Source organism: Amblyraja radiata, chromosome 9 (assembly GCF_010909765.2).
Source record: "Amblyraja radiata isolate CabotCenter1 chromosome 9, sAmbRad1.1.pri, whole genome shotgun sequence".
In the NCBI taxonomy this organism is placed as follows: domain Eukaryota; kingdom Metazoa; phylum Chordata; class Chondrichthyes; order Rajiformes; family Rajidae; genus Amblyraja; species Amblyraja radiata.
Window position 1 is genome coordinate 29,021,263 of NC_045964.1, and position 22,032 is coordinate 29,043,294.

General features: G+C 41.8%; 1 protein-coding gene across 3 annotated transcripts in view; it reads left to right on the forward strand.

Moving 5' to 3' along the window:
* Window positions 1-22,032, forward strand: part of dph6 (diphthamine biosynthesis 6) — a 267,398-nt gene that overhangs the window by 100,277 nt on the left and 145,089 nt on the right. For all 3 annotated transcript variants that reach the window (XM_033026964.1, XM_033026963.1, XM_033026965.1), the window contains exons 5-6: window positions 665-783; window positions 16,294-16,355. In XM_033026964.1, coding sequence (XP_032882855.1) covers window positions 665-783; window positions 16,294-16,355 — 181 coding nt within the window. The remainder of the gene's footprint in view (window positions 1-664; window positions 784-16,293; window positions 16,356-22,032) is intronic.

A 22,032-nucleotide genomic window follows, 5' to 3' on the forward strand; every position in this document is an offset into this window, starting at 1 on the left:
GCAGCCGTCCATGTAAATGGATCCATTCCGATTGGACATCTGCGAGTATTGGGCATTGTGACATCACACGATGGAACGAATCAAAAGGCAGAAAGGCAGCCGGACGGCAGGCGGTAGCCACAGACTTTTATATATTAATAGATAGATAGATATCTATCTACAGTTCCACGACCGATTTTCTGGCAACTTATGGTCTGGCACCTCCTTTAATCCAGACAAAATCACGAAAGCTCACTTGAAATCCGTGACTTCCGTGTCGATCGGCGTGTTGAATCTGCTCCCTGCAGCCGGGACTCCGGAATTCTGGTCCAGTCGGAGCGGCAGAGCCATTCCCGTAGCCGACTACCGAGGCCGACTTTGCGGGCCTGTATCTCGGTCTATGACACATTCCAATGCGCCATCTTCTCAAATGTCTGTTTCCAAAAAATGAATGCATTTTAACATACTGCAATGAACATAAGCGTCAGTCAGCATTGGTTAAATGTGTTTTTTAGCCTACTATCCTTGACTTTTTAGTACCAGTTGGTTGATTTTAGTTTTTGTTCACAGCACCAATAGACCCATTTTTCAAGGTGGAATTGATCAAGGTTATGAGATGTGCCTTAAGTAATATCAGTACTTTTGAAATATATCCTGTTAGAAACCCTTTTTTTTACCTTTGCAGGTGCAAGCGACTTAATCTCCAGCCTTTGGCTTACCTCTGGCGTCGAAACCAGGAAGATTTGCTGAGAGAAATGATATTGTCTAATGTTCAAGCCACGATAATCAAAGTCGCAGCTTTTGGTAGGTATCCAGACCACATGGGAGCAGACTATTAACACTACATAATCCCAGTCCTTTGTATAACCACAAACTGCAAATGAGCAGCTGTCAAATATCAGAGAAAAAGTTCAAATCATCAATCACTTTTTTTATAAAACTGTAAAGAGATCTGCCAGAGGCAAACACATTTGAGCACAAAACAATTTGGAGAGATAAGGAAAAGGCAGGATGTTGGAAAATGACTGCCAGAGGTAGGTAATTACTTTTAAATGCCTTTAATCAAACCTGTCAATATCACAAGTTATTAGACAGTTTAAGAAGTAGAAAGAGAAGAATTTTATTAGTCTGCATTCCTTTAAAAATGGTAAACAGAAAGTACCTTGAAATCGATATGTCTGCTGCACAGATTAATGAGCCTTTAAAGGAAAATATGATGTTGTATTTAATAAACCACATTTCTCGTTTTATGTTAGTAGTTTGTATTTATAGTGAAGACTGTCTTTTTGCACATTTATAGTAAATAGCTCGTAGGCCGTTTCATTTTGCAGTTAGATGTCAGTCCGTACACGATGAAGATTGATGCTGTGTACAAGGCATTGTTCACACAACCAGGTTCTCTTCTAAGCCATGGTGCATTCCAGATTTCTGATTTCCACATATTGGGACCTTTCACAAAAAATTGTTATTGAAATATTTTACCAAGCTGTTGACAGATCTTGATATTTGCAGTGAGGACATATTCCGTTTGCAATGTTGGGAGTTTTATGGGGATATACTTGGATGGATTAAATTATTCAGCTTCTGCTGTTTTTTTACAGTTGCTTATGTGCAACTTTATGAAGTTTTTGTATAAGAAGGAACTGCGGGTGCTGATTCACATCGAAGATAGACACAAAATGCAACCGGTATTGTTTAGGGTCAAGACCCTTCTTCAGACCTAATCGACCCGAAACTTCACCTTTTCCTTCTCTCCAGAGATTCTGCCTGACCCGCTGAATTACTCCAGCATTTTATGTCTATCTTTATCTTTATGAAGTCGTCATTGTCTCAATGATATCATGTGCCCTGCGATGCTCACTTGAATGGAATTTGAATGGTATTTATAACAAATATTTCACTTTAAACTGAATACAAAGCTAAATAACAAGAGATTTGCAGAACTTCAATTATCACATTAATTTGTATCATATAATACGGGTTAGTCTATCCATTTAAAAAGACAGTTCTTTAATTGTCCAACGCTATGCTTTGATTCTTCATATTGCTGAATTATTGTCAAATCAAGACTGGGCCATTCATTCTGTCAAAAAAGACACAAAGTGCTGGAATAGCTCAACAGGTCAGGTGGAATCTCTGGAGAACATGGATAGGCGATGTTTCGGGTCGGGGCCCTTCTTCCCCTCAAAAATGTTCAGTTTCATGACTTCACACAAGAAAGTGGTTTTTATCTACTTTTATTATTTTATTTCTAAGACAGAATTGGTGCAGGAAGGCTGCTTACCATAATCCTTCCAAGAACAGTTAAGGATGCGCAATAACAGGGTTAGACATTTTCTGTAAATAGACTCCTGGTAGCTATATTACACACAAAAAAATAAATTCTATCGTGGTGATGCATCTTAGGAAGTCAAATAGGGTCAGGACATCAACAGTAAGTGGCAGAGCAGTAAGGAGTGGAAATGAACTGAATAATCTTGGAGTTCCCTGAAAGTGGTAACACAGGTTAGGAGGTGGTGAAGAAGGCATATACAGTAAGTAGCAAGGATCCTATAGCAAGCAAGATAGACCACTCAACGAAAAAGACGTAGTACGGTCATGGGCAGATTCATGGGTAATTTTCGGCTCCATTTCCGTAACCGGCTTCCATCTCTGCACCAAAGAACCCATAGTGGAGGAAAGATACTAATGTGGAGACGGAAGCCGGTTACGGAAACATAAAAATCAAAGTTCTTTGGTAAAAATCTTCTCCTCATTTTCAGAATTATAATTTATTAACACAAACTGTTCCCCCGCAACGTTGATTACACTGCGAGACGGATACCCAAAGTCGGGTCAGTTTACTGAAATGGATGAAAAAAAGGACCACGTTCCTCTCCGTTGCGTACTACACCCAGTACTCTGCCCATTGCATTTAGCAGGAGTGGTCTATCTTGCTCCGCTATAGGATCTTTGGTAAGTAGCATGCTTCCCTTCATAAGACAGGACATAGAAGTAAAAGTTAGAACGTAATCTTACAATTTTACAAAACTTGGAGTATTGTGTGCGGTTCTGGTCACCACACTATAGGAAGGATGTATTGTGCTGGAGAGAGTGCAGAGGAGTTTAACCAAAATATTTTGTGGATTGGAGTTTAGTTCTGAGGTGAGATAGATAGGCTTGATCTGTTATCCTCCAGCAAAAGAGGTATATCAAATTATAAAAGGCATAGATGAGGTTGATGGTCAGAATCTTTTTCAAATGGTCGTGAGTATCAAAAACTGAGGGCACAGGTTTAAAGCAAAGATCATAGAACCGCTCTATGATCTTTGGTTTAAAGTGAGAGGAAGGATGGTATTTTAATAGGATTAGTGTAGATGGGGAAAATGGTAGGCATGGACATGACATGGTCTGTTTTTGTGCTGTATGACTATGAATATTATTTCAATACAGAAGTTAAATACTGAAACTAAAAGGCTCCAGGGGTGGATAATGCAAAAGATAGCTCCACATCTCTTCAAGATGAGATAATGAAAATTTAGAAATAAAAGCAAACTGCTGGAAAGATTTTGCAAGCCAGGCACACTATGAATAGATTAAATGTTTTAGATTGAAAGGCTTCCATTGAAATTAATGAATTTAGAAAACAAGTTAGTTCCCTATGCATGTTTTTCTACGATTTCTAATCACTTTTTATTTCTCTTTCCTAGTTCTAACAAAGGATCTGCAACCTAAAATGTTTGTTTTGTTTCTTTTTCTACAGTCACTGCCTGACCTACTGAATGCTCCAAAATGTTCTGTTTTTGTTTCAGGTTTCCTGTGTTTGCTATTTTCTTGTATTTTTATAATGAGAATGCAGGCTTGAGTCAAGAACTGGACTCGCGCATTCATGTTGATGTACATGAGAAAGTGCCCCACTCACTTCCAGGTGGCACCGTGGTGCAGCATTAGGGCTGCTGCTTAACTGCGGCAGAGACCTGGGTTCCTGATTACGGGTGCTGTCTGTATGGAGTTGTACATTCTCCCTGTGATGACATGAGTTTTCTCTGGGTGCTCTGGTTTCCTCCCACACTCCAAAGACCTACAGTTTGTAGGTTAATTTGGCTCTGGTAAAAATTATAAATGATCCTTAGTTGTAAGGTACTGTTAGTGTATGGGGATCGCTAGTCAGCACAGACTCAGTCGGCTCAAGGGCCTATTTCCACGCTGTATATAAACTAAACTAAACTTCAATGAATTCCTTCCATTTTACAGGTCTGTTATCTAGAGGAAGCATATTTTTGTGGTTGGAAATTATTACCCCAATCTATCTGCCAAATTGTAAAAAATCTTTAATGGTTGATTGGTTCCTCAGTGACTTGCAGTTAAATATTCCCCATGCTATTCTTGTATCCCTTTGCGTTAGCATCATTTACTGATTTAATGTGCATTAATTTCTCTCAGATCTCATATTTGTGTTCCTCTGTGTGCAAATTGATTCCTCTTTCTGCTGCACCATTTTGGGGCCTCTGAAAATGTGGAAATAAAGGTCTGACTAAAGGGCATTTTGTACCTCAGTATGAATCCTCCCTACGCTAATTCACATTAATCTGCTTTCCAAATATGTTTTTCGGAAGGTTACTTTAGCAGCGGAAAGAACTGAGCTACTACCCATTTCACAGCAGAGTTTCTCACATTAAGTTAGAATCGTGAGGAAATAAGGGTAAAAGATGGATTACAGATCTGAGCTTTGCATTATGTCCATTAATGTGATTCAAACAATTGCAGAAATCTCTGGCTGAGTACTTGCATCGTGCATCCATTGCTCTGTATGTTACCTGAATTCATAATTGCTTTGAAACTCTCCAAATATAAAATACATCTATTACTGAAGTCCAAATTATAGTTTACATTGTAAGCTTTCTGGCATGATTCTAGCTTACAAACTCCACCTCACTGACTACAAAGATGCCCTCATTGCTGCAAAATCTGCCTACCTCTCCTCCATATTCACCGATCCCTGCCTAAACCACAGAACCCTCTTCTCCACAGTGGGCAACCTCCTCAAGCCTCGAGCCAACACTCTCCCTACCTCTACTCCGGATCTCTGCAACTCATTCCTCCACTTTTTCGCTGATAAAATCAGCACCATCTATCAATCTTTATCCCCTGTACCCGACTCCCCAGCATCTACTCCACCACCTACCAAGGCCCCTCCTTTCAACATCTCCACTGACCTCCTTACCCCTCCTCCACACTGCTTCCTCTCCCAGTTTGACCTGGTCACCCCTATTGAAATCTCCAAACTCATCAGCTCTTCCAAACCCACTACCTGCTCTCTCGACCCTCTCCCCACTCCCCTGTTGAAGTCCTGCCTCCCCGTTCTCTGCCCCTACCTCACTAATCTCTTCAACTCCTCATTGTCCCAAGGAATTGTCCCCTCCGCTTTCAAAACTGCTGCCGTTGATCTTGATCCCTCCTCTCTCATTAACTACCGCCCAATCTCAAACCTCCCGTTCCTTTCAAAAACCCTGGAGCGTATCGTTGCGTCGCAACTTCATTCCCACCTCCTTGCGTGTAACCTACTTGAACCCCTCCAATCTGGCTTTCGCCCCCTCCATAGCACAGAAACTGCTCTCCTCAAAGTCCTCAACGACCTCCTCACCTCTGCTGACACTGGTTCCCTCAACATCCTCATCCTCCTCGACCTGAGCGCAGCCTTCGATACAGTGAACCATAACATCCTGCTCACCAGACTCAAGGACCTCGGCATTGAAGGCTCTGCACTCAGCTGGCTCCGTTCCTACCTTTCCAACAGATCCCACTTCATCTCTCTCCACAACCACACCTCTGCTACAGCCGCAGTCACTCAAGGCGTTCCCCAAGGCTCCGTACTCGGCCCCCTCCTCTTCATCATCTACATCCTCCCCCTTGGTCAGATACTCCGCCACTTCAATCTGGACTTCCACTGTTACGCTGATGACACCCAGATTTACCTTGGCACCAAATCCCCCCACAACCCCCCCCTCTCCCATATCAACTCCTGTTTGTCAGCTATAAAAACCTGGATGCAACATAATTTCCTCAAACTCAACAGCGATAAGACAGAATTCCTCCTCATAGGCTCCAAAGCCACACTCAGCAAAATCAATAACCCCACTCTCACCATCGACGGCACCACTGTCTCCCCATCTCCCCAGGCCCACAACCTTGGCGTGATCTTTGATTCCACCCTCTCCCTTGAGCCTCACATCCGCCATGTCATTAAAACCTCCTTCTTTCATCTCCGCAACATCGCCAAACTCAGACCCTCTCTCACACCGCCTGCTGCTGAAAGACTCATCCATGCCTTCATCTCCTCCCGACTGGACTATTGCAACTCACTTCTCCTTGGCATCAGCTCCACCTACATCAACCGACTCTAACTGGTCCAGAACGCAGCCGCCCGACTCATCACCCACACCAAATCCTGGCATCACATCACTCCAGTCCTCAAAAAACTTCAGTGGCTTCCCATCTCCTACCGGATCACCTACAAAATCCTGGTCCTCACCTACAAAGCCCTCCACCATCTGGCCCCCACATATCTCACTGACCTCCTCTCCCCCTACCAACCCTCACGGTCCCTCAGATCCACATCAGCCGGTCTCCTCTCCATCCACAAGTCCAACCTCCGCAGTTTTGGGGACAGAGCCTTCTCCAGGGCAGCTCCCAGGCTCTGGAACTCCCTCCCCCAACTGATCCGCAATTCCGTGTCCCTCCCCATCTTCCAGTCCCGCCTCAAGACCCATCTCTTCACCTCTGCCTATCCTTAGCCCCACGTCCCCGTCCCTTTTCATCTGTGCATTAATTGCCTCATGCTGTGTTTTGTATTGAATTCTGTCTTTACTTTGTGTACTAGTCATGTCGCTACTATTTATTTCATTCCCCTTACATGTTTTTCCTATACATGCTCAATTTTTGTAAGGTGTCCTTGAGACTCTTGAAAGGCGCCCATAAATAAAATGTATTATTATTATTATTATGATGGTGCTGGAACTGGATGGTTTAAAACAAATTACTTCAGTGCAAAATTTTGTTCTGAAGTCACAGTTTTCAAGTCAAAGATGTTAATATAACGAGAGTAGGCACAAACGGCATTGGTCGTGACCTGAATCATCACTTCAGCTTGACAAACCTGTTGTCCGTGACTAGCTCATTGTAAAATACCAGACTTTGTTGGTGACAAAGACTGCTTTGTTGAATAGTCCAAATAGTTCTGAATTGTAATTAAATAGAAAATTGCTTGAGGCACAGAGTTAGATATTATCTGATTTAGATTCTCACCTGTCTGGAGTTCCAGCAATTATGCAAAATAAATCTTGGACCATCTTCTACCACCATTGCACAATGGCAAAACAGGTACAAGACTTGAAGATTTTTATTTAATGATTCAACTTTAAGAAGGTTAGATTATAAACAATTGGCTTATGGCAGGATACTGAGCACATCAATGCAGATAATTGTGGACGCAGCTCAGACCATCACACAAACCAACCTCCCTTGTATTGACCATCTACACTTCAGGCTGCTTCAGCAAAGCCAGCAGCATAATCAAGGACGAGTCTCACTCCCTCTGCTCCCCTCTGCCAACAGGCAAGAGATACAGAAGTGTGAAAACGCACACCTCCAGATTCGGGGACAGTTTCTTCCCAGCTGTTATCAGGCAACTGAACCATCCTAACAACATTTAGAGAGCAGTCCTGAGCTACTATCTACCTCATTGAAGACCCTCGGACTATCTTTAATCAGGCTTTACTTGACTTTATCTTGTACTAAGCATTATTCCCTTGATCATGTATCTGTACACTGTGGACACATCAATCATGTATAGTCTTTCTGTTTACTGGTTAGCACGCAACAAAAATATTTTCATTGTACCTTGGTAGATATGACCATAAACTAAATGGAAACTAAAAAATAAAACAAATCTTTGTGAAAATATGTTAGATAAGAAACTGAATGTTTTAAGGGCTATCTTGATGTACATTTTCACCAGTTCAGTCGTCAGTGGAGGAATTGGAAGAACTAACTTGAAAATAATATTTTTCAGTCAGCTCTGGAGAATCATCACCAAACTGTGAAGAACGCAATAGTTCCTTAAGTGGTCTCTCTGTGTCAAGGGAATAAATTAAGAGAATACAAGGGCCTTCTGGGTCCATAGCCCTTGAACTGTTGAAAATTACATACTCATACTCATTCACAAATGAACTATAAACCTTAAACTAAATCTGCTCCATGAGTCATGAATGTTTAAATGTCATATGCACTGGGAGCCGAACAATAAAATTATTACCTGCTGGAGCTCAATAGGCACATTATCATAACAACACCCTCAGACTATCCATTGCTGGCTTTATCTCGCACTAAACGTTATTCCGTTATCATGTATCTATACACTGTAAATGGATCGATTGTAATCATGTATTGTCTTTCTGCTGACTGGTTAGCATGCAGCAAAAGCTTTTCACTACCTTGGTACATGCGACCAGAAAATAACAAAAGTAAACTGTAAATGAACAATAATCAATAATACAATATCTTATCAGTAACGCCAGATAACCAGACCATAATAGTGAAAACTGAAGCATGTGGTGCAACCTAAACAAAGTCCCGAGTAGATAGTTGCTGACTCGGGTTGTGCGCTGTGGTTCAACAGCCTGATGTTGATGGGAAGAAGCTGGAGGTCACGGTTCTCTGACTCCTGTACCTTTTTCCTGATGGTAACAGCGAGATGAGAGCATGGCCAGCGTGGTGTGGGTCTTTGATGATATTAGCTGCCTTTTGAGGCAGCGCTTCTTGTAGATCCCTTTGATGGTGGGGAGGTCAATACGTGGCAATGTCAGCCATTTTCTGCTGCCTCCATTCCTCTTGAGTGTTTGAGTTACTGGAACCAGGCTCTAATGCGAAGAGTCAGTATACCATCCAGCGTCCATGTGTATGGTGGCACAGTGGTAGAGTTGCAGCCTTACAGTGCCGGACACCTGGCTTCAATCCAGACTACGGGTGTTGTCTGTAAAAAAGTTTATACTTACTCCCTGTGACCGTGTGGGTTTTCTCTGGGAGCTCTGGTTTCCTCCCACACTCCAAAGATGGACAGATTTGTAGGTTAATTGGCATGATAAAATTGTCCCTGGTGTGTGTAGGAAGGATAGTGCTAGTGTACAGGGATCGCTGGTCGGCGCGAACTCGGTGGGCCGTAGAGTCTGTTCCCGTGGTGTACCTCGAAACTAAACTTGGAATAATAGTTAATATTTATATTGTGTATTTCAGACTAACAATTTGCATACTGTATCCACTGTTACATAACTGAGCAAGACACAAGAACAAGTGCAGTGGTAATTTGATTTCAATATATTTAGTTTTCTTTATCACAAGAGCAAATAAATATTAACCTGCGTAGCTGAAGAAATTATTTAAAACATTTGGTGGTTACAACAAACCTACTAAAAAATATATTTTCCAATCATTGTGACATTAAATATTGGCAGCTACATGTTGCATTCAGGAAACTAGAAATATTTGACCTTGAAATGACTCCATGACAATTGAATGATGGTGGTCTTTAAGCAGAGAAGAAGACCAAAAGATGGTTGATCAGGAGTATTCCACTTGTTTGTAATCTCCATTTGAAGCTAATAAAATTAAATTGAAATTGTGCTATAGGTGTTATCTAAATTGGAAACACTGTTGAGGAAGAATAGAATAGTCTTGAACTGAATAACTAGACTTGAGAATTTGCTAACTTGTCAAATAAGTAGGCAGTTCCACTGATCTCTGTTTTTAATCCTTATCTAAACACCCAGTAATTCAATTGAAGCTAAATAAAGGTCAATGTTTTCCCAAAACATCACCCATCCTTTTTCTCCAGAGATGCTGCCTAACCCACTGAGTTACTCGGCACTTTGTGTCTATCTCTCACAAAGTGCAGACTCAGCAGAAGTGCAATGTTCCTGTTCTACACAGGCAGTGGACTAGGTCAAGCATGATTGAGTTTATTATTTCTGCAAGTAGCAATTTCATTCATTGATGGCAGGTTTTTATTTTATGGCAACAGACCATTTTGCTTCTCAGGTGGTCTCTACCCTGTTTGTCCCTTTCTAATTTGTTTTAACTTGTCCTATCTGTGTTTCCTCATCTTTCATCTGTCTGGCTCAACCTGTCCCTCTTTGCACAGAACAAACAGGGAAAGAAAAGGAGAGCTCAAGCTCAGATATAAACTTGGGGAAAATCAATAAAATATTGAATATTGAATATGTAAAACAAAATGTGTTACGATACCAATATTAGGAATGACAGGGCAGGCTTAAAGTGCTGAATGGCCTATTTGCTTAATATGTCTGTTTTTATGAACATAAGTAAAATGCATCTCATAAATTAACATGATTGCTTTTTTTAAATGTTCTAATTTTGCTATTTCTTTCCTTCATTAAGTCCATCGTCATTATCGCTCATTGATCAGTCATTTGTAAATCTTGTGAAGAGAGCCATTACTTATAAGAAACATATTTAATTGAATGGTGTGGCAACTACAGATTATATTTGAGAATGCTGCTATCCTTTTTGCTCCACTTGCTTCAGACTAAGTAAAGGCTGTGGAACATATTGCTAAATCTCAAACTTCCACATAATTTAACTAAATGTACAAAGCTAATTGAAATGCTGAAAGATTACTGTACCACTATTTTCTTTCATAAAGTGGATAGGTACATGCAACTGAGAACATTATAACCATTTCAGAACAGAAACCTGGCTAAGGGAGTAAGAAGACTGGCAGCTTATTGTTGCAGGGTACATGAGCTACAGGCAAAATAAAGGTGGGGGTAAAAGAGGAGGGGGGTGGAGGTACTTTATTGATTAAAGAGAACATCACAGCAGTAGTCCGAGGTTACATTACAGAACGATTGTCCAGTGAGTTTCTTTGGGTGAACCGCAGAAGTAAACAAGGATCACCTGTTGGGATTGTACTATAAGCCTCCAAATAGTGGACAGGAATTGGAGAAATAAATCTACTGTGAGATTGCAGACACCTGAAAGATTAATACGGTTATCCAATATAGAGTGGTGGAAGCAGAGGGTGCTGGTGGAAGATTGTTTTTCGACTGGAGGCCTGTGACTAGTGTGCTTTAAAATAGATGATTTTGTAGATAGTGAAGATGGAGTCATTAATAACAGCAGGATCCTGATCAGCTGGGCAATTAGGCCCAAGAATGGGAGATGGAGTGTAATTCAGGTAAGTGTAAGGTGTTTTGCGAAGTGAAACCAGGGCAGGATATTCACACTGAATGTTAGGACCCTGTAGAATGTTGTAGAGACAAGGGAAGGTGTGCAAGGTTCATAGTTCCGTGAAAGTGGTGTCACAGGTGGATAGGGAGGTCAAGAAGGAATTTTTGTACATTGGCCTTCATCAGTCAGGGTATTGAGTATAGATGTTATGTTATGGATGTATAAGACTTTGGTGAGGCCACACTTGGAGTATTGTGTTCAGTTTTATTCATCCTGTTGCAGCAAAGATGCCATTAATCTAGAGAGAAGATTTACAAGGATGTTGCCAGGACTCGCGTGCCTGAACCATAGGAGGAAGTTGGGCATGCTAAACTTTATTCCTTGGAGCACAGGAGGCTGTGGTGATTGCAAAGAGTTGTATAAAATAATGAATAGAATAGAGAGGGTGAATGCACAGTCTTTTTCGAAGGGTAAGGGAATCAAGAACCAGAGGGCATAGGTTTAATATGAGAAGGGGAAGATTTTATAGGACCCTGTGGGCCAAATTTTTCACACACAGAGTGGTGGGTATATAGAACGAGCTGTCAAAGAAGATAGTTGAGGTCGGCACAATAACAACATTTAAAAAAAACTTTTGGATAGGTACATGGAAAGGTTCAGAAGCATCTCGGCTGAATGTAGGCAAATGGGACCAGCTTCTTTGTTGGTATGGATAAGTGAGGCCGAGAGGCATGTTCCCATGCTGTGTGATTCTGACTCAAAGTTAAATTTGATTTACAATCGATTCTGTCTCAAAAAGAGTTTTTAAAGTCACTGATAAATGTTGAGAATAGGGCAATTGTCAACGTCAAGGTCAGCCATTTAATTATCACGGTGGAGTTCTTTAATTAATTTTAATTGCACAATTCTCCTGTATTTAGTGACACCAATGTCCAGTTTCGAAACTCCAATTATATTGACTGTGATTTTGCATATCATTACGGCAACATTTCAAGGTTGGCAGCTACTCATAAATTACTTCAGTTCAGTGTGAAGTAGGGTTTTGGAAGTATAGTGCCAGGAGGAGGGGGAAAGAAGATTGAGTTTGTGTAATAATACCTCTTTCCCAGATACTCTTCGAAATTTTCTCAATATTTAATTTTTTGCAGACAAAGCTAATTGTGGAGGCGCTAAGTAACAAATGAATGAAGTTTTGAAACCACTTTGTCACCCCTTCCAATGGATTATTTCCTTTAATTGGCTCCAGAATTAATTTCCTTAAAGAACTGACATTCACCGTTGGATGGAACGTTGGCAGATAGAATTTAATCCCAACAAGTTTGTGGTGTTGCATTTTCTGTAGTTAAACAGTGGTAAGGCAGAAACACTAACTGGTCTTGGCCTCCTCTGGTGTACACGAGCATTTTTCATGACAAGAAATCTAAATAGACATAACATATACCCGAGTGACATTGCCTTTACTTTTCTTGGTTATTCTTGTTGGTGCTTGAAAGAATGGATGTGAACACAAGTGCTAATCCTATTGTAGTTTTGACTTAGAGAATTGGGAGGTGAATTAGTCATGAGTGACTCACTAGATTTTTGACAGTTTGGCTTTGGGGTTATCTTTAGTTTATACTAGACCAAGGGGGACCCATTGGATGGGGAGGGGGTAGGGGAGGGGCGGAGGAGAGGGGGGAAGGGGGTTTAGGGCAGGGGGGGAGAGGGAGGGCAGGGGGGAGAGAGGAAGGGGGGAGAGAGGAAGGGGGAGAGAGAGAGAGAGATGGGGAGAGAGAGGGGGAGAGACAGAGGGACAGGCAGCATCCCTGGAGAGAAGGAATGGGTGGCGTCTCGGGTCGAGACCCTTCAGACTCAGTCTTCAGGTCTGAAGAATGGTCTCGACCCGAAACGCCACCCATTCCTTCTCTCCAGAGATGCTGCCTGTTACTCCAGCTTTTTGTGTCCATCTTCGGTTAAAACAGATTACAGATTATCGGGTGTTTTGAGCGTGGGAGCTTGTGTGCGTTACGCAGGCAACCAGAAGGTATTACTGTGTTTAAACAATAAATAAAACGTCCTTATTGTTGTCAAAGGGGCGGGCCTGTCCCACACCTCTGCTCCACCCGGCGCTACCGACACACGGCCAGTCACAGTGTGGCTGCACGGGGAAGACGAGGTGGAGGGTGGCCGTGGGAGAGTGGGGGCTGTCCCGAGGGATGCGCTCCTTCGGCCGCTTACAACTTGGTGCTTGGGTTCAGAGTGCCCAGTCACCTTTGGCTTGTGTGGGAAAATGACCCCCACCCTCCCGTCTCCACCGACCAGTGATGTGATGGACAGGGGGGTCTGGACCAATCGCTGACAAGTCCCGCCCCTCCCCCCAGCGACGCCATGTCCATTATTTGACTTTTTGGCAGAGCGGCCATTCGATGAGTTGACTTGTAAGCGACGCAGCCTTTCGGTGAGTTGGCATTTCGGCTTCGTACGCTTTCGGTTGGTTGGCGTTTCGGCTTCGTACGCTTTCGGTTATTTGGCGTTTCGGCTTTGTTTCCGTTCGGTTTTTTGGCTTCCACTTCTTTGCTTCGGCTTCTCGTCCTTCGATGCCACATCCAGGTATCAGTCTGAAGCAGGGTCTCGACCCTAAACGTCACACATTCCTTCTCTCCAGAGATGCTGCCTGACCCGCTGAGTTACTCCAGCTTTCTGTGTCCATCTTTGCTATTCTGTAAAGTTGATTTATGGAGGATGAGCAGCGTGTTTTGTTCTTTGTGTTGCAAAAAGAACAATTAAATGAAAAGTTAAGTGAGTGCAGCATTCTGTTTATTTCACCCCTCATGTATGGTTTACAATGTGTGAAAATACACACCTCCTGATTCAAGGACAGTTTATTCCCAGCTTTTATCAGGCAACTGAACCATCCTATCAACAACTAGAGAGGAGTCCTGAACTATTATCTTCCTCATTGGAGACCCTCGGACTATCTTTGTTTGGACTTTACTGGGTTTATCTTGCAGTAAGCGTTTTTCGCGTTATTCCCTTCATCATGCGTCAGTGCACTGTGGATGGCTCGATTGTAATGTATTGTCTTTCCACTGACTGGATACCTCACAACAAAGGCTTTTCACTGTACCTCGGTATACATGCCAATAAACTAAACTCTGCAATACTGCCCTGTCACCTTACAAAACGGCACATCAGACAGATGCTCTGCAGTGAAGTAAAACGCTTGATCATGGTTGATGCATTTTCCAATCCCAGGATAAATTAGTCAGCCTGTTCTTACTTGCCAACTGCAAGTATATTCTTTGCTGCACAGGTTACTTACTGGATACAGACCAGCCATGAGAAACCTGACTTTTTATGCATAAGCCTAAAGCACTGAGGAAAAACCCCTGTTCAAATGTTGTAGCTGAACAAAGACAGTCAGCACATTTTTTAAATATACTCAAGTAAGATGGAGCTTGATGTCTTTTGCAGACCAGAGCATTAAGGAAGCAGATTGTTTCTATTCATGGTAGTGACAAGTTAGGCTTTATTCTTTTCAGTGATAACTTCTGGATTTCTCAACAGAAACATGATCTAACTTCCAGAAGGTACAGCAATGTTTCGTTAAAATAATGTGAATCACAGTAAAAAAAAATGGAGCAGTGTGGATGAGAGTTAATATGCGTTCTATTTTTAGTGGTGCCTTGAAAAATTGCGAGCTCATTGAAGTTCGCCAAAAATACTGCAACATTTTGGGAACCCTCTAAAAATTGAAACCATGCATAGTGCTTTTAGTGTGAAATTCAGGCACGTTTTAAGCATCCCCTTGTTCAATACCAAAGCGCCAGCATTCCAAAATTAAAGTTAACAGCAATATCTAATATTTGAGAAGGGTCTCGACCTTAAACGACATCCATCCTTTTACACCAGAGATGATGTCTGACCTGCTGAGATACTCCAGCAATTTGTGTCTATATTCAGTAAAAACCAGCATCTGCAGTTCCTTGCTGCACAATATCTACGATACTGTGGTCCTCACAGTTTCTGAGGATGACAACTCACTGACAGAAGATCAGTGCTGAGCTAAGACTAGAGCGGTGTCAATGAAATGTTTATGGATTGCAGATTGAAAATGAGGAAAATACCAGGTTTTATAGTGAATTTGAACAGGTTGTACAGAAGAGGCGAAACTTTGGTAAGAAATGTATATTGAAGAAAAGTATTAAAAGAAAGCCTGATTCTTATTTTGGAATTCCCGCCCCGGAGAGCTATCCATTCTAGGCTGAGAAATCTGTCTGATTTTGCAAGGGAAGTGGGGATAATGGGGAAACCGGTAGGTAAATGAAGTTCAAGCCTTTTATATGATTAGTCCTGATTTTATTGAGCAGCAGAGCAGGTTCAAAGAGCCACGTTTATTTTCCATCTGCTATTTCATTTGGGTTTTTTGAGATTTTTTTTACATAGAAACATAGAAAATGGGTGCAGGAGGAGGCCATTCGGCCCTATACAAGTTTTAAATTGGACAATGGTTTTCATCACTTATTAACAAGCGTTTTTTGAATTAACCCATATCAGAATATTATTTTAAACTTACCATGTGCCTTTAGCTTTTAAAAATCTTTTGTATTGTTTGATTTTGCATTAGTTTAGTTTATACAGTGTGGCAACAGGCCCTTTGGCCCACATAATCCGCACCGACCAGCAATCACCATACACTAGTTCTATCTTACACACTAGGAACAATTTACAGAAGCTAATGAACCTACAAACATGCACGTCTTTGGAATGTAGGAGGAAACCGGAGCATCCGGTGAAAACCCGCAAAGTCACAGGGAAAACATGCAAATCAAATGGTCGGGATCGAATCTGGGTCTCTATTACTGTAAGATAGCAACTCTTCCGCTGCGCCACAGTGCCGTCCTATGAGATATTTATCTGCTGCGGTTCATTGAGATTGATGATCAAGGTGGTGGCCATTTTGTTTTATTTCATTAATTCTTGCTGCTGCCCTTTTGTAATTGTTGATTTTGTTTTATGGTGGGAGGGGGGAGGTGTTGGGGAGATCTTGAGCTGAATTTAAAAATGTTCTTTTGAAAATATGCAGCATTAAAACATACTTTTAATTGGCAGGTCTTGATCCTGAGAAGCATCTTGGGAAAACATTGGATCAGATGGAACCATATCTCAAACAGGTAAATTTGATTCCACACTTTGGGAGAAATGGGAGATGATAGTCAGTGTTGGTTTATTATTGTCATGTGAACTGAGACACAGTGAAAAATGCAGAGAGTTGACTTTGACTTCAGAATTAAGGGACAGAAGTTTAGGGGTAACATGAGGGGGAACTTCTTTACTCAGAGAGTGGTAGCGGTGTGGAATGAGCTTCCAGTGGAAGTGGTGGCGGCAGGTTCGTTGGTATTATTTAAGAATAAATTGGATAGGCATATGGATGAGAAGGGAATGGAGGGTTATGGTATGAGTGCAGGCAGGTGGGACTAAGGGGAAAAAAAAATTGTTCGGCGCGGACTTGTAGGGCCGAGATGGCCTGTTTCCGTGCTGTAATTGTTATATGTTATATGTTATATGTTAAAATCTCTGATTGTGTGCAAAGTGCAGAATGTAATGTTACAGCACTAAACCGTTACAGTTGCAGAGAAGTCTAAGATTCGCAATGAAGTAGGTTACAAGATTGGGACTACAGCCTAGTTTATGGGAGGACAGATCATTAGTTTGATATGAGTGGGGGGAAAAGCTGTTCCTGAATCTGGTGCTATGTGTTTTTCAAGCTTCTGTCCAACGAGAGAAGGGGGAAACATAGAAACATAGAAAATAGGTGCAGGATAGGCCATTCGGCCCTTCGAGCCTGCACCGCCATTCAATATGCTCATGGCTGATCATTCAACTCAGTATCCTGTACCTGCCTTCTCTCCATACCCCCTGATCCCTTTCGCCACAAGGGCCACATCTAACTCCCTCTTAAATATAGCCAATGAACTGGCCTCAACTACCTTCTGTGGCAGAGAATTCCAGAGAATTTTCCTCATCTCGGTCCTAAAGGAGTTCCCCTTAGCCTTAAACTGTGACCTCTTGTTCTGGACTTCCCCAACATCGGGAACAAACTTCCTGCATTTAGCCTGTCCAACCCCTTAGGAAGAGGCAATGAATGGGTGAAAAAGGTTTTTGGCTGCTTTCCTGAGGGAGAGTGTAGATGGAAACGGTGGTGGGGGAGGCTAGTCTGGGCTGCTTCTTCAACTCTCTGCATTTTCTTGCGGTCTTGGACAAAGCAGTTGTCAAACAAATCTGTGATGCATCTCAATAAGCAGCTTTTTTGGTCAGAACCTCAATGTGATTGGTGCAGGACAAAATGTTGCTGATATTTACAACTAGGGGTTTGAAGCTCTCAACCATCTCCAGCATCATTGATGCTGACATGTACACCACTCTGTTTTCTGAAGTCAATGACTAGCTACTTCGCCTTGCCGACATCGACGGAGAGGTTGTTGTCTTGCAACTCCGTCTCATCATTGTTTGAGATCCAGTCTATTGAAGTGGTGTCATATGCTAATGTGTACATGGAGATAGAGCAGAATTTGGCTGCACACTTGTGAGTCTATAGGGAGTAGAGTAAAGGGCTGAGAACACATCCTTGCACGGCACCAGTGTTGAGAGTTATGGTTTAGTTTAGTTTGTTTTTTGGTCACATGTACTTGGAACAGTGAAAAGCATTGAATGCATGCTAATCAGTCAGCAGAAAGACAATACATGATTACAATCGAACCATCCAACGGATGACACTAAGCTGGGGGGCAGTGTTAGCTGTGAGGAGGATGCTAGGAGACTGCAAGGTGACTTGGATAGGCTGGGTGAGTGGGCAAATGTTTGGCAGATGCAGTATAATGTGGATAAATGTGAGGTTATCCATTTTGGTGGCAAAAACAGGAAAGCAGACTATTATCTAAATGGTGGCCGACTAGGAAAAGGGGAGATGCAGCGAGACCTGGGTGTCATGGTACACCAGTCATTGAAAGTAGGCATGCAGGTGCAGCAGGCAGTGAAGAAAGCGAATGGTATGTTAGCTTTCATAGCAAAAGGATTTGAGTATAGGAGCAGGGAGGTTCTACTGCAGTTGTACAGGGTCTTGGTGAGACCACACCTGGAGTATTGCGTACAGTTTTGGTCTCCAAATCTGAGGAAGGACATTATTGCCATAGAGGGAGTGCAGAGAAGGTTCACCAGACTGATTCCTGGGATGTCAGGACTGTCTTATGAAGAAAGACTGGATAGACTTGGTTTATACTCTCTAGAATTTAGGAGATTGAGAGGGTATCTTATAGAAACTTATAAAATTCTTAAAGGGTTAGACAGGCTAGATGCAGGAAGATTGCTCCCGATGTTGGGGAAGTCCAGGACAAGGGGTCACAGCTTAAGGATAAGGGGGAAATCCTTTAAAACCGAGATGAGAAGAACTTTTTTCACACAGAGAGTGGTGAATCTCTGGAACTCTCTGCTACAGAGGGTAGTCAAGGCCAGTTCATTGGCTATATTTAAGAGGGAGTTAGATGTGGCCCTTGTGGCTAAGGGGATCAGAGGGTATGGAGAGAAGACAGGTACGGGATACTGAGTTGGATGATCAGCCATGATCATATTGAATGGCGGTGCAGGCTCGAAGGGCTGAATGGCCTACTCCTGCACCTAATTTCTATGTTTCTATGTTTACAGATACATGATAAAGGGCATAACGTTTAGTGCAATATAAAGTCCAGTAAATCCGATTAAAGATAGTCCGAGGGTCTCCAGTGAGGTAGATAGGAGCTCAGAATCGCTCTGTGGTTGTTGATAGGATGGTGCGTTTGCATGACAACAGCTGGGAAGAAACTGTCCCTGAATCTGGAGGTGTGCATTTTCACTCTTCTGTACCTTTCTTGCCTGATGGGAGAGTGGAGAAGAGTCCACTCGAGTGGAGACTCATCCTTGATTATGCTGGTGGCTATGCCAAGACAGCGTGAGGTGGATGCTGTGTTGCCTATCCTCACTGATTGTAGATAGGGAGCTATTATTCAGTTTGTGCAAACAAACTGTTTCCATCTGTGAAAACTTACATCAGTAAATGGATTTGGATGAAATAAGAATTCTATGCGAGTCTTCTGCGGGATCTCTTCCAGTCAAGTCAACTTGCCTGAGTTCATCTGAATGTTGTGTATGTCTCTGTAGAACATTCTGCTGACAGCTAACCACCATGAGCCTGCCAAATACTGATTTGTAGTCTTGAATGTTCCTCCTTAGTCAGGCCACTGGAAAGCTGGAATAGATAATGTCTAAGAAATGTTTTAACCTGAAATCTAATGTCTCAAATGAATCTCAGCCGGGATTTTGTTTTGGCTTCCAAAAGTATATTTGCTTTTTTTTAATTAGGTCTCAAGATCAAATCATTAAAATCCCATTTGTGACAAAAAGTCTGAGTATCCACCCTTGGTACAGTGCCCTCAATCCTTGACTATATTTTTTGTTGTGTTCCTGGATTAATCCACAATTTACTTCATTCACTCCCTGCTGTGGACTAATGCAAGTTAAGTTTGGGAGAAGTATTTTCTAGTCTTTTTCTGCATAAGAACAGCCTGTATGGCTGCCTGTCATAAAGAACTGAAGGTTTGGCATGCAGCCATAGATTTACAATTACTTGGAAATTAGTGGTTTCTCGCAGATTACAGTAATGAAGACTCTTAAAGGGTTTACATCCTCTGTTTTACCCTACATTGTATTTACGAAATTACAATCAAAGAGTAAGAATGCAACTGGTGAAGTTAGGAACTTAATTTACCCTGGCTAAACCATCGTCGTTCCAGTGTTAGTTTCAAAACTCTTTCCTGGCACTGGAAATTCCCAAGCTCACTTTCCCCTGTATGTTAACCCATGGCGTGGAACTTTGGGATTACCAGTTTAAGTTTAGTTTAGTTTATTATTGTCGCATGTACTGAGTACAGTGAAAAGCTTTTTATTGCATGCTATCCAGTCGGCGAAAAGACTATACATGATTGCAATCAAGCCATCTACAGTGTGCAGATAGAGGATAAAGAGAATAAAGTTTTGTGTAAAATAACGTCCAGTAAAGTCTAAGAAGGTCCAAGAGCCTCCAGTGAGGTAGATGGTGGGTCAGGACCGCACGTTAGTTGGTGATAGGATGGTTCAGTTGCCTGATTACAGCTGAGAAAAAACTGTTCCTGAATCTAGAGGTGTGCATTTCCACACTTCTGCGCCTCTTGCCGGATGGAAGAGGGGAGTAGAGGGAGTTGAAAATATATAGCAGACAGCATTTCAGAAAGATGATCATAGCTACAGAGATTGCTGGTCTGACATGGAGCTGCTAGATTCCTTCTTGACAGTGATAATTTTGCAGGAAAAAAATTATCAGTACAACCTTTAATAAACATGCGTTATTTGGCTGAAAACCAAATAGTGCATTTAACATTTCTAGAGCTGCTGCAATGGTGTATTGACCGTACCGACACAAAAAAGTACCTTAAGAAAGGAGATAAGGGGGAATTTCTTTCGTCAGAGGGTGGTGAATCTGTGGTATTCATTGCCACCAAAGGCTGTGGAGGCCGTCAATGGGTATTTTTAAGGCTTGATTTCTGTCAATTAGTATGTCCAAATTCTACTCCCATAACGTATGAACAGCACTGTCTGTTGGAATATGAACCTTGGTAATTATTTGTTTGGGCCAGTCCATAGTTTAGTGATGCCACTATGTAATAGGAAGAGTGCATATTGTGACAAAATCCCTTTTTATGCCACCAGCTTTTGCAACAACATGACACTTGCGTTCATAAGAAACCTTGTGTTATAGAAAAATGGTTATAAAGATAATTGTGCTATTGGGGGAAAGGGCATTGGAGGCTAGAAAGTTTCAAGGTTCACAATAACAAATGTAATAATCCTGCAGAATCTTTAAAAATAAAGATTGTTTCAATATTTTTTGTTACTGCAAGCTAAAAATACTAAAGGTTATTTGTTCCATTGTTTAAAAGTGTATAAGTGCCAATAGAAGTGATTGTTTGTCAATTTTAATGGCCAGCCGTGGTTAAAGTAGCAGTTGTGTTCTTAAGAGACAACGGTGGCTGACTGCTGCAGGGAGGTTCCATTGAAATAGGACAGCTTTTTTTTCTTCCTTGTTTCTACAGCTAACATAGAACAGTACAGCACAGGAACGAGCCCTTCGGTTCACAATGTTTGTGCTGAACATGATGCCAAGTTAAACTGTTCTCATTTCCCTGTACATGACCTATCTCCCTCTATTCCTTGCATGTCCATGTGTCGAAATAGTGTAGTGCTAGTGAAGTGAAATAGTCCGATCGTGTGAACCTCAACTTTTACCCAACGATAAAAGGATTTTCCTTCCAAAATGTAAAAAGGAACCTTGCAACTGAACTTGATAGCTTGCTGCAGAATCAAAAAGCTCGGGATTTGCTGGTGGAAGCATCTTCAAAGCTGTCTTCCATATCGCATGTTTATAACAATAAATGGAAAATATTTGCCCTTTGATGCCAAGAGCATGAGAACAACCCCCTGCAGTTTGCTGTTTTCCTGTGATTCCTTACTATTTTAGTAGTCTGATTGATTTTGGGTTTAAACCCAGCTCAGTTAGAGTACATGCTGAAGCTATCTCATCCCTCCACGCCTCTGTTCAAGATAACCCAGTGACTGTGCATCCTCTGCTGTCATATGTTATGAGGGGAATCGAGAAGATTAAACCAGATGATAGAGAATTTTGATAACAAAGACATGTTTAATGTTGAAGCCATATTCTTTAACATATTCACAATTAATAGCATTTTTGAAGACTGCATGTGGTGAAAGATGTTTTATTATGCT